This window comes from Nansenia antarctica (genome assembly GCF_963989245.1).
Source record: "Nansenia antarctica genome assembly, chromosome: 3".
NCBI lineage: Eukaryota > Metazoa > Chordata > Actinopteri > Argentiniformes > Microstomatidae > Nansenia > Nansenia antarctica.
The window spans coordinates 67,991,753-68,004,252 of NC_137688.1; the positions used below are offsets into that span (position 1 = coordinate 67,991,753).

At 48.2% G+C, this 12,500-nt stretch overlaps 1 protein-coding gene across 1 annotated transcript in view; it reads left to right on the forward strand.

Annotated features, from left to right (window-relative positions):
* Positions 1–12,500, forward strand: part of LOC308154301 (solute carrier family 26 member 6-like) — a gene marked incomplete at both ends in the record, with an annotated part of 32,973 nt that overhangs the window by 13,224 nt on the left and 7,249 nt on the right. The window contains 3 exons of the mRNA XM_080527465.1: positions 6,729–6,842; positions 7,059–7,136; positions 7,298–7,393. Of these exons, the coding sequence (XP_080383591.1) occupies positions 6,729–6,842; positions 7,059–7,136; positions 7,298–7,393 (288 nt within the window). The remainder of the gene's footprint in view (positions 1–6,728; positions 6,843–7,058; positions 7,137–7,297; positions 7,394–12,500) is intronic.

Genomic DNA, 12,500 nt, shown 5'->3' on the forward strand with positions numbered 1-12,500 from the left:
ATGTAATATATATTTTTAAATGTCTCACATTTTAAAGCCTATAATAACTTTTATATTTACTTCATTCACCTTTTCTTTCACCGTATTAACCTATTTATATACTGGGTTATTAGCCTATACTGTATGTGTTTATGATTGATAAAACGTTCATGCATAATTATGATTGGTTATTATTGTTGTTGTTGTTGTTGTTGTTGTTGTTGTTGATGAGGCTTATATTTTCTGTTATTATTATTTTTCAACAATGAAACTTTTAGCTTCAGGAAGTCAGGTATGCCTACCTCAGTGAGATGACTGGCCCTGGTTGGTGGTACACAGCTTGTCTATTCTCGGGGAGATGGAGGTTGTCAGGCAGAGCATCATGTCATCCTCAGACTGCTGTCTGGAACGGTATTTGCTCTTCAGGTAGGTGAGGGAGGAGAATCCACTTTCACAAAGATAAGTTGTTGCAAAAGGCAAGAGGCTCATCGAGAACTGGGTGAGAGGCTGTGACTCGTGCACATTCTTGTGTGTACTGTCTGTGGTTAGGTCGATCAGCTGATCTTCCTCAGCGGCTGTCAGGTAGGCGTCGGATGCATTGTCTTTGCATGGAAACCGTATCCATGTCTTGTGCTTTCTCCAAGACTCAGTCTCAGAAAAGTACTTCTCAAATTGACTTTCGAGTGCCTCCAAGTGATCAACAATTGCGCATTTCACGTCAGGCGAGGGCACCGCGGAATCCGCGGAAATGCATTGAAATGCGCAGCCAGCTCCGTGCGGTAGAAGAATCTCGTGGATAGCTGTGCGTAATTCAAAGACGCGCGCCAATACTGATCCACGGGAAAGCCATCTGACCTCGGAATGGTAAAGGAGCGCGTTATAGCGGCGCATAGAGAAGCAAAGGGGCGGGTTTGTTATTATCAAACTAACTAAATTAGTAACGTTATGCTAGTTATTATTTAACGTTAATTTCGCAATGAAGACCGAACTGCAGCGTTTTAGCCAACACCTAGCTGTGACGAATGGATACTCCTACCACTAGGTGTCAGTAGAGGTCCTTGTTATAGGACAGGACCGGAGATGATGTAGTGGTAGTGTCAGGACAGGAACTAATAGGTACTAGGTAGATGGAGTTGATGAACCAGAGCACGTGAATAAAAGTTATAAAAAGATTCTCATTGAACTGTTTCTCATTGAACGACACGAACAACACATGGTACCAGGAGTAAAACAGTGCAAGATACAACTGTGAAATGCGACATGGATTCAGTGAAGCCACCGACGAGTCTGCAACTGACGGGGAATGTCGACAGCAATTGGCGCACTTTTAAACAACAGTTTCTACTCTACATTACAGCGTTGGGATTGGAAACGAAGCCGGACACCAGGAAAGTAGCACTCTTACTAACAATAGCTGGCCCACAAGCCATAGAACTGTATAACACGTTCGTGTTTGAGGAAAGAGATGATAACGAGAAGCTGGATAAAGTGCTCGAGAAATTTGATGCCCATTGCTCTCCCAAAAAGAATGAGACGTACGAGAGATATGTGTTCCGTTCTAAAATCCAGCAGCAGGGCGAGCCTTTCGATAGTTTTCTGACTGACCTAAAGCTAAAAGCACGGTCATGTAACTTTGCTACACTAAAGGACTCCATGATCAGGGACCAGATCGTAGTTGGTGTGGAGGATAAAAAGGTCAGGGAATGGCTGCTGAGGGAAGCTGAGTTGACATTAGAGGGGGCAATCAAGATCTGTCATGCGAGTGAGCTGTCCCGGATTCACGTGAGGACGTTCGGCGAGATGGCAGCGGGCTCCATGAAAGTGAGTGATGATGTGACAGTTGCCGCGGTCTTCTACAAAGGAAAACAACGCGCACAAACGCAACGGACAGACGGTGAGACGTTCAACTGCAAACGCTGTGGCTCGCAGCACAAGCCAAGGGAGTGTCCAGCTTTTGGTAAGCAATGCTCTCATTGTAAAGGAAATAACCACTTTGCCAAACAGTGCTTCTCTAAAGGGAAAGAGAAAAGGATGGGAAAACCTGTAAATATAGTGGGGGAAGACACTGAAACTGACAGTGACAGTGACCCATATGTTGTTGGCATGGTGGGCTGTGAAGTAGAGCCACAGAAGCAGATAAATGCTGTCAAGCAAGATAAATGGATAGCACCACTGCAAATAAATGGGACTATAGTCACTCTGAAACTAGACACTGGTGCAAAAGCAAATCTAATCAGCATGTCTGACATCAAAGCAATGAAAGAAAAGCCAAAAATTCAAAGAAAAATGCTTGAGCTTAAGGACTATAATGGACAGAGAATTGACTGTTTAGGCACATGCAAGCTGAAAGTAACAGTGAAAAGGAAAGTGCACCACTTACTCTTCTCTGTGGTAGCTGAAGGACTAGACTCACTGATAGGTGATAAAGCATGCGAAGATTTAGAGCTGGTGAAAAGAGTGTACTGCATCAACACAACTGTGAGAACATCTAGTGACTCTGTTGAATCCATAGTGCAGAGCTATTCAGATGTGTTCAAGGGCTTTGGTGAACTGCCATTCACCTATAAAATCCAGCTCAAAGAAAATGCACAGCCAGTTGTGCATGCTGCACGAAGGGTCCCAGCACCATTGAGAGACCGTCTAAAGGAGGAACTAAACAGGATGACAACACTGGGTGTAATAAAGAAGATTGAAGAACCAACAGACTGGGTCAATTCAATGGTGTGTGTGAAAAAGAAAAACGGTGACCTAAGAATATGCATGGACCCAAAAGATCTAAACGAGAACATCAGGCGTGAACACTACCAGATACCCAAGCGTGAGGAAATCACCTGTGAAATGGCGGGTGCAAGATACTTCACAAAGCTTGATGCATCACAAGGGTTCTGGCAACTCAAATTAGAAGAGAGCAGCACCAAATATTGCACCTTCAACACTCCTTTTGGTCGATACCGCTTCCTCAGACTTCCATTTGGAATAATCTCTGCGTCTGAAATATTTCATAGAGCAGTGGAACACATCATCGAGGGGCTGGATGGAGTTCGAGCCTATGTGGACGACATCATTGTCTGGGGCTCCACAATCCAAGAACACAATGAGAGGCTGACAAAAGTGCTGGAGAGCATACGGAAGAATGGACTGAAGCTCAACAGGAGAAAATGCCAGTTTGGAGCTCAGGAAATAGTCTTCCTTGGAGACAAGCTCTCAGCACAAGGTGTCCAACCCGACCAGGAGAAAATCAACGCCATACTCGACATGCCGAGGCCCACAGACAAAACAGGGGTGCTACGCATCATGGGGATGGTCAACTTTATAGGTAAATTTATCCCCAACCTATCAGCGAAAACATCCTGCATCCGTGGGCTCCTGCACAATGAGAGTGTGTTCAAGTGGACCTCCAAGCATGAGCATGAATGGCAAGTGCTCCAGAGAGCACTAACCACTGCACCTGTGCTAACATTCTTCGACCACACAAAGAGGATTAAAGTGTCCACAGATGCATCAAAAGATGGGATTGGTGCAGTACTCCTTCAGGCTGAGGGTGAACACTGGAAACCGGTAGCCTATGCATCTAGGTCTATGACAGAAACTGAGTGTCGTTACGCTCAAATAGAAAAGGAGTGTTTAGGGCTAGTGTTTGGGCTAGAGAGGTTCCACAGCTACGTATATGGCCTCCCCTGCTTCACTGTAGAGACAGACCATCGTCCATTAGTCGCTATAATCAAAAAGAATCTGAATGAGATGTCACCAAGAATACAGCGAATGATGATGAGATTGCAAAGATACGACTTTGGACTGATCTACACACCAGGAAAGCATCTAGTACTCGCTGACGCACTCTCGCGAGCACCAACAGGGGACAGTGTCAGTACAACTGAAGAGGATGTTCAGAGGCATGTGAACATGGTGTCTGCTGTGCTTCCTGTATCAGACTCCAAGTCCAGACAGATAGCTGAGGAAACAGCGAAAGACACAGAGCTGCAACAAGTCATCGACAACATGCAAAATGGATGGCCTCCAGGTTCCTGTCCACAGTTCTTCCATGTCAGAGGTGAGCTGAGTGTAGTCTATGGGCTGCTGTTGCTAAAACACGACAGAATCATCATCCCAAGAGCTCTGAGGCAGGACATGCTACGGAGGATCCATGAAGGTCATCTCGGTGTCGCAAAGTGTAAAAGAAGGGCGAGAGATACTGTCTACTGGCCTGGAATCAACAAAGACATAGAGAGACTGATAAGCAGGTGTCAAACATGTCAGGAGCATAGGAACAAGCAAACCAAAGAGCCCATGATAGTAGCTGATGTGCCAGCAGCACCGTGGCACAAGGTAGGAATGGACTTGTTTCATCTCAAAGGAAGAGACTATGTAGTAGTCATTGACTATTATTCCAACTTCCCTGAAATGGCACTGCTAGCAAACATGTCATCAGCCTGTGTCATAACACACACAAAATCGATCTTTGCCAGACATGGCATACCACATACCGTTGTGTCTGATAACGGACCGTGCTTCAGTAGCGGAGAGTGGAGAGAGTTTGCAGAACAGTACGACTTCAATCATGTGACCTCCAGTCCTCTCTATGCACAGTCTAATGGAAAGGCTGAGAAAGGAGTCCACATTCTCAAGCAACTCCTGAAGAAAGCTGCTGACAGTGACTCAGATCCATACCTTGCTCTACTCAGCTACAGAGCATCACCTCTTGAGTGTGGACTGTCACCTGCTGAGTTGCTCATGAAGAGAAAGCTTCGTACCACACTGCCGAGTTACTCACAGCAAAGAAGACGTCCAAAGCTAAAACAAAAGCTACAGCTACAGAAGATGAAGCAGAAGTCATTCTATGACAGAACAGCCAAGCAGCTTCCACCACTCTCAAGCGACGACACAGTCAGGATTCAAGGTCCTGATGGATGGAAGACAAAAGCCACTGTTCTTGACGAAGTCGCTCCACGGTCATTCACAGTGAGAACAGAAGAAGGACAAATCTTCAGACGCAATCGCCGCAGTCTCCTAAAAACTCCAGAAGCTGTTCCAGAGCTCAGTGAAGCCTGCAGTGAGTCTGAGCCCATCCGTCCACTTCCAAGTGACTGTAACACAGACAGATATACTGAACCACACACTAACACACACATGTCAAGTGAACCTGTGATAAGAAGATCCACAAGACACATCACAAAGCCTGATAGACTGAACTTGTAAAAAAAAAAAAAAAAAAAAAAAAAGACAATAAGCATGAATGTGTAAGAATGTGTTTAATGTTTTGAGTTGATATGTTATACATATAAAAGAAAGTTTAAGGGTTAGTTCATAGTAAACATGTTTGGTTGTGTGTTTTAGTAAAATGCTTTAAGGACATAGCTGCAGTTAAGATTGTAGCTGATACCTGTAATTTGTGTAACTTGAACTGTTAGCTGTTTGTTATTTGTCTTACCTCAAAGAAAGGAGGATGTGACGAATGGATACTCCTACCACTAGGTGTCAGTAGAGGTCCTTGTTATAGGACAGGACCGGAGATGATGTAGTGGTAGTGTCAGGACAGGAACTAATAGGTACTAGGTAGATGGAGTTGATGAACCAGAGCACGTGAATAAAAGTTATAAAAAGATTCTCATTGAACTGTTTCTCATTGAACGACACGAACAACACACTAGCTTGCTTTTTTTTTCAGCTGACGTTATGTGAGACTCTAGAATCATGGGCATCATTTATTTTGTAAATAGTTTTTGTCAAAAGTAGCTTATTATTGCCTATTAATGCTTGTACTTTACTCAATATCATTTGTTATATTTGTTTATTCTCACTGATTATTTTGGTGAAAAATGTCAATTATTATGACAAACATTGGCGGACCCCCTGCAGTACCTCTGCGGACCCCCTAGGGGTCGCGGACCCCCGGTTGAAGACCACTGGTGTAAAGGGTTCAAACAAGATCACTTGATTAGCCAACGCACAACACCTGTGTCAAACATTTCACCTAGTGGCTAGGCATCAAGGGAATTGTAGTCTTAGATTTAGTGGACTACAAAAAACACATACACAAGTGTTCATGAGACAGGAAACACCAACAATACATCAAATATTTTCAATATATAGCTGAACAAAAAACTATAGAGAAATGCACAAACATGCAGACATCAGGCAGTAGCCATCATATAGCATAGAACATTATAGTGTCTAAAGAAATTTAGATTACTCCGGTATTTGGTTTGAGGTGTACCAACATTCAAATAAACTGGACTATTTTCAGATTTCAATGAATACAACTCGTAGTCGTGTGTATGACACATCTGGAAATGTCAGGAAAAATAATCTGGAAAAAACAGAAAAAAATATTTAGCATTTGCCCTACTTGAGGACTTTTTAACCAGACGCTGTCACAATGGTTTGACTCTCAAGGGGGTAGTGGTGGTCTGTCTAGTGGATAGAGAGTTGGACTGGTGATCGTAAGGTTGTGAGTTCAAATCCCACCTGGAAACACCACCACTAGTGTGCCCTTGAGTAAGACCTGGGAACACCACCACTAGTGTGCCCTTGAGTAAGACCTGGGAACACCACCACTAGTGTGCCCTTGAGTAAGACACTCAGCCCTCAGTTACTCCAGGGGGACTGTAACCCTGTAATCTGTAATTGTAAATCGCTTTGGATTAAAAGCTAAATGGCAAATTCTTCTCCCTCTCTCCTCTCTCCCTCCCCCCCTCCTCTCCTCTCCCCCCCCTTCTCTCTCCCCCCTCTCCTCTCCCCCCCCCCCCCAGGAGCTGGTGGCCCTGGGCCTCAGTAACACGGTGGGGGGGTTCTTCCAGTGTTACTGCGTCACCTCCTCCATGTCCCGCAGCCTCATCCAGGAGAGCACCGGGGGCAAGACACAGGTACCACACACACACACACACACACACACACACACACACACACACACACACATATATCACACGATGTGGCAAGGCACAGGTACCACACACACACACACACACACACACACACACACACACACACACACACACACACACACACATATATCACACATGTGGTTGTCATGTGGTTGTCATGTGGTTGTCATGTGGTCGTCATGTGGTTGCTGTGTTCAGGTTGCTGGGGTGATCGCCTCTGTCATCGTGCTGATCACTGTTCTGCAACTAGGACATCTGTTTAATGAGTTACCCAAGGTAACACACACACACACACACACACACACACACACTCCCCCCCCCCACACACACACGCACCACACGCATTCACATATACTAATAAGACTAATGTTTTGTGTGTGTGTGTGTGTGTGTGTGTGTCGGTGTGTGTGTGTGTGTGTGTGTGTGTGTGTGTCAAGGCAGTACTCGCCACCATAGTGTTTGTGAACCTGAAGGGCATGTTCAGGCAGTTCCTGGACGTTCCGCTGCTGTGGAAGACCAACAGGATTGACCTGGTGAGACACACACACCCCTCCCCCCTCTACCCCCCCCTCTACCCCCCTGTAGAGGTTCTCTACTGTAAATAATAAAACATATAAAATAATCTTAATTCTTCCTACTTCTAGCATTGAGACTGCCAATGGTCCCTGGCCCGAGCATAGATTACTGTTTCTTATGATGACTGGTGGATAGATGATTCACTTGCTTAGACAAATGTATTTGTTGTAAGTTGCTTTCGATTCCTATTGACTCTCTATCTCTCTGCTGCCCCCTAGCTGTGTGAATGAATGAATGAATGAATGAATGGTCTTTATTGTCATTGATATAGTACAGGTACCAAACAACGAAATTTGGGAGGGGGGGCTCCCCTGGTGCTAGAAAAAAAACTAAAAACAAGAAGGGAAAAGAGCTGGTTTACATAAATAAAGGCTATGTACACTATCCACTATACTATACTATACAAATAAAACACTGTGCTGTACTCTATGCTATGCTATACCTATTCTAACATTTCCTATCTCTGAACCTTATGTACCCGAGGGTTGTCATATTGCACATAGTGTTATTGCACATTCATGTAAAGTGTCGCAGTTTGCAGGTTTGAAATGTTCACAGTTGTGTTTCAGTGTTGCACTTGATTTCAATCTAGTAGCTGCCATCAAATTGTCTAGATTGTCCAGGGCCTAGAACCTAGGTCTTTGCTGTGTTCAGGGCCTGAATGGCCCTGGGGTAGAAGCTGAGCTTCAGTCTGTTTGTCCTTGCGAACATGGTCCTGAACCGCCTGTTCGAGGGCAGCCGAGCAAAGTGTTCGTACCCAGGGTGCGATGGGTCTCTGGAGATCTTGGAGGCCTTCCTGAGGCAGCGTGTGTTGTACAGCTCTTCCAGAGAGGGGAGGGGGGCGCCGGTGATCTTCTGGGCCGATCTCACGACTCTCTGTAGCGCATTCCTCTCTGCGGCTGTGCAGCTGGAGAACCAGATGCAGATGCAGTAGGTGAGGATGCTCTCCACTGCGCAGCGGTAGAAGGTCACCAGCATCTCCTGTCCGATGTGGTCTTTCCTGAGGACTCTCAGGAAGTAGAGCCGCTGTTGTGCCTTCTTGGTGATGGCTGCTGTGTTGATCTTCCAGGACAGGTCATCCTGTATGTGCACCCCCAGGAATCGGAGGGTTGAGACTCTCTCCACGCTCCCTCCATCGACGAGCAGGGGCTGGACCTCAGATTTTTTCCTCCTGAAGTCCACGATGATTTCCTGGGTCTTTGACTGGTTCAGCAGCAGGTTGTTAACCTTGCACAGCTTGCCCAGCTGCTCCACCTCATCCCTGTACGCCGCCTCGTCCCCCCCCGAGATGCAGCCCACCACGGTGGTGTCGTCTGCAAACTTTACGATGGAGTTGCTGGGGTGGACGGGGGTGAAGTCGTAGGTGTAGAGGTTGTAGAGGATGGGGCTTAGCACGGAGCCCTGGGGGGACCCAGTGCTGAGTCTGAGGGCTGTGGAGGTGTGGGAGCCCACCCGCACCCTCTGGGGGCGGTCAGACAGGAAGTCCTTGATCCATGCACATAGAGTGTGATAGTCCCAGGTCTAGTAGTTTGGTCACTAGCCTGTCTGGAAGGATGGTGTTGAAGGCAGAGCTGAAGTCCACAAAGAGCAGTCTCGCGTAGCTGTTTCCCCTCTCCAGGTGGGATAGAGTGGAGTGGAGAGTCGTCGCGATGGCGTCCTCTGTGAACCTGTGGGCTCTGTAGGCGAACTGGTATGGATCCAGGTTGGGCGGGAGGCGTGTGACTATGTGGGCCCGGACTAGTTTCTCGCCAGGGATGCTGCGAAGCTAAACAAACTGGTGAAGAAGGCCAGCTCTGTGGTGGGGACCGGGCTGGACAGCCTAGAGGTGGTGGCAGAACAGAGGATGGGGAAAAAACTGGCGGCCATGCTGGCCAATCCCTCCCACCCGATGTACTGCGAGCTGGCGGGGATGAGGAGCAAGTTCAGCCACAGATTTGTTCTCCCCCGTCAAAGTACAAAAAGATTTGGACAGTCCTTTGTTCCAGCTGCACTCCGACTCTACAACCAGGCCCTGCAGGGTGGGGGAGACCTGGAGCTGGAACTTTTGGAACTTTTTACTTATTGAGCCTGCACTGTTTTATGTATTTTATTGAATGTTTTCTGTTTTCTGTATTGAATGTTTTCTGCCCTAACTGAGCTGTTTGACAACAACATTTCCCCATTGGGGACAATAAAGGTTTTCAATCAATCAATCAAGCACTTCATGATGATTGGTGTGAGTGCCACCGGGCGGTAGTCGTTTAGGCAGCTCACCGTGCTATTCTTCGGGACTGGGATGATAGTTGAGGTTTTCAGGCAGGGTGGGATGGTGGCCTGGGACAGGGACTGGTTGAAGATGTTGGTGAAAACCCTGGCCAGCTGGTCGGCGCAGTCCCTCAGCACCCGTCCCAGGACGCCATCCGGCCCTGAGGCTTTCCTGGGGTCCACCGCCTTCAGCACGCGTCTCACTTCATGCTCTGTGAGGGTGAGGCTGCTGAGAGCTGGAGAGAGTGGTGTTTGTGTTGTGGTTACCTCCGTTCGCCCCTCGTCGAACCGGGCGTAGAAGGAGTTCAGCTTTTCCGCCAGCAGGGGGTCGTCCTCCGCGGCTGTGAGCCTGTTGGCTCTGAAGTTTGTCATGTGCTGAACCCCCTGCCACACCCCCCTGGAGTCGTTGCTCAGGAAGCATTCCTCAATCTTCTCTCTGTGGTCTGCCTTGGCCTCCCGGATGCCGCGCTTTAGGTTAGCCCTGGTGGTGCTGTACAGCAGTGTGCCCTTCCCTGAGAAGGCGTTGTCCCTCTCCTTGAGCAGTTTTTGGACCTTCCCAGTCATCCATGGCTTCGTGTTGGGGTAGACCCGGACCCGTTTGTCCACGGTGGTTGAGTTGGTGCAGTTCACTATGTGGTTCAGAACCGACGACGTGAACTGTTCCAGGTCCTCATGCTCATATTCCTGCCATGAGGTGTCATTCAGGCAGATCTGCAGTGGAGCGGACCCTGGTGGCCAGGTTCTGACAGTCTTAGTGGTGATGGGAGCACTTTTCCTCATGGGAGTGTAGGCTGGGATCAGGAGGATTGACACATGGTCAGACATGCCTAGATGAGCTAGCGGTCTAGCCTTGTAAGCAAGCTTGATGTTGGTGTATACCTTATCCAGTGTTTTTTCTCCTCTTGTTGCACATTTAACATGCTGATAGAACTTCGGTAGTACTACCTTCAGGTCAGCATGATTGAAATCTCCCGCGATGATGTGTACGGCTTGAGGATCCGCGCTCAGTCCACTACTGATGACGTCATGTAGCCGCGCCAATGCTAAGCTAGCAACCGCGCTAGGCGGTATGTAAACACATGTAATGTACACTGCGTTGAATTCCCTCGGGAGGTATGTGGGTCGGCATTTAACAGTCAAGTATTCCAGGTCTGGGGAGCAGTGGCTACTTACAGTTTTTGTGTTTAAGCACCAGCTGTCCTTCGTAGATATGATGAGGCCGCCTCCGCGCGTCTTCTCACTAAGCAGCGTCCTGTCCGCACGGTGTAAAGTCCTTCCTTCCAGCCCGACAGCCGAGTCCAAGATGGTGTCATTGAGCCAGGTCTCTGTGAGAATAATCACACAGCTGTCCCCCACGGTGTTGTTGGTGGCTACCTGCAGTCTCAGTTCGTCCATCTTGTTAGCCAGAGACCTGACGTTGGATAGGAATATACTCGGCAAAGCAGGCTTATCCGGGCTCCTCTTTAGCCTAGCTAGCAGGCCTCCCCTTCGTCCTCTGCGTTGCTTACGGTCTCGACGCCGACGTTTGCGCTTGAGTGTTGGGACCGTGTACCATTTTTCTCCCGGCGACCGAGCGATCTCGAATGGAATCTTTTGTTGTTTCAAGAATTCGGTTGTTACAGTCCTCTCGTTTTGCGCACCAACTTCTAGTAAGTCTAGTCTGCTGTAGGTACTATTTACACAGCCGTTCCCTATGAGTATTAAAATAAAAATTTACATACAAATGTACTTAGAAACACTTAAAAGCACCGATTTTGAGCGCTCCCCCAGCCTCGCGTCCGAGCGCGCCGCCATCTTGGAACATCTCCATCTTGCTGCCCCTCCTATTGACTCTCTGTCTCTCTACTGCCCCCTAGCTGTGTGCTGCCCCTCCTATTGACTCTCTGTCTCTCTACTGCCCCCTAGCTGTGTGCTGCCCCTCCTATTGACTCTCTGTCTCTCTGCCACCCCTCCTATTGACTCTCTGTCTCTCTACTGCCCCCTAGCTGTGTGCTGCCCCTCCTATTGACTCTCTGTCTCTCTGCCACCCCTCCTATTGACTCTCTGTCTCTCTACTGCCCCCTAGCTGTGTGCCCCCCCCTCCTATTGACTCTCTGCCTCTCTACTGCCCCCTAGCTGTGTGCTGCCCCTCCTATTGACTCTCTATCTCTCTACTGCCCTCTAGCTGTGTGCTGCCCCTCTTATTGACTCTCTGTCTCTCTGCCACCCCTCCTGTTGACTCTCTGTCTCTCTACTGCCCCCTAGCTGTGTGCCCCCCCTCCTATTGACTCTCTGCCTCTCTACTGCCCCCTAGCTGTGTGCTGCCCCTCCTATTGACTCTCTGTCTCTCTGCCACCCCTCCTGTTGACTCTCTGTCTCTCTACTGCCCCCTAGCTGTGTGCCCCCCCCCCTCCTATTGACCCTCTGCCTCTCTGCCGCCCCCCCCCTCCTATTGACTCTCTGTCTCTCTGCTGCCCCTCCTATTGACTCTGTGCCTCTCTACTGCCCCTCCTATTGACTCCATGCCTCTCTGCTGCCCCCCCCTCCTATTCATAGCTTTCAGTCACGTGGGGCGAGGGAATATTTCTATCCGGGAATTCGCTCCTTGCTGTGTCCACGGTGATAGGAGTGGAGGATCGACTCCATTCAAAAAGTTTGGGATTCCATGTCTTCTCCTCTATCCGGACACGTTGGAATTATTTTCCTAACCCACGGGAAATCAAAGTTATTAACCCGCAAAAAGTGGGTTTTGCCCGTGGGTTTTGCCCGCAAAAAGTGCCTTTTGCCCGTCAGGTGGGCGTTTCCACTATGCTGTGACGTCACATGAAAGCTATGAATTGA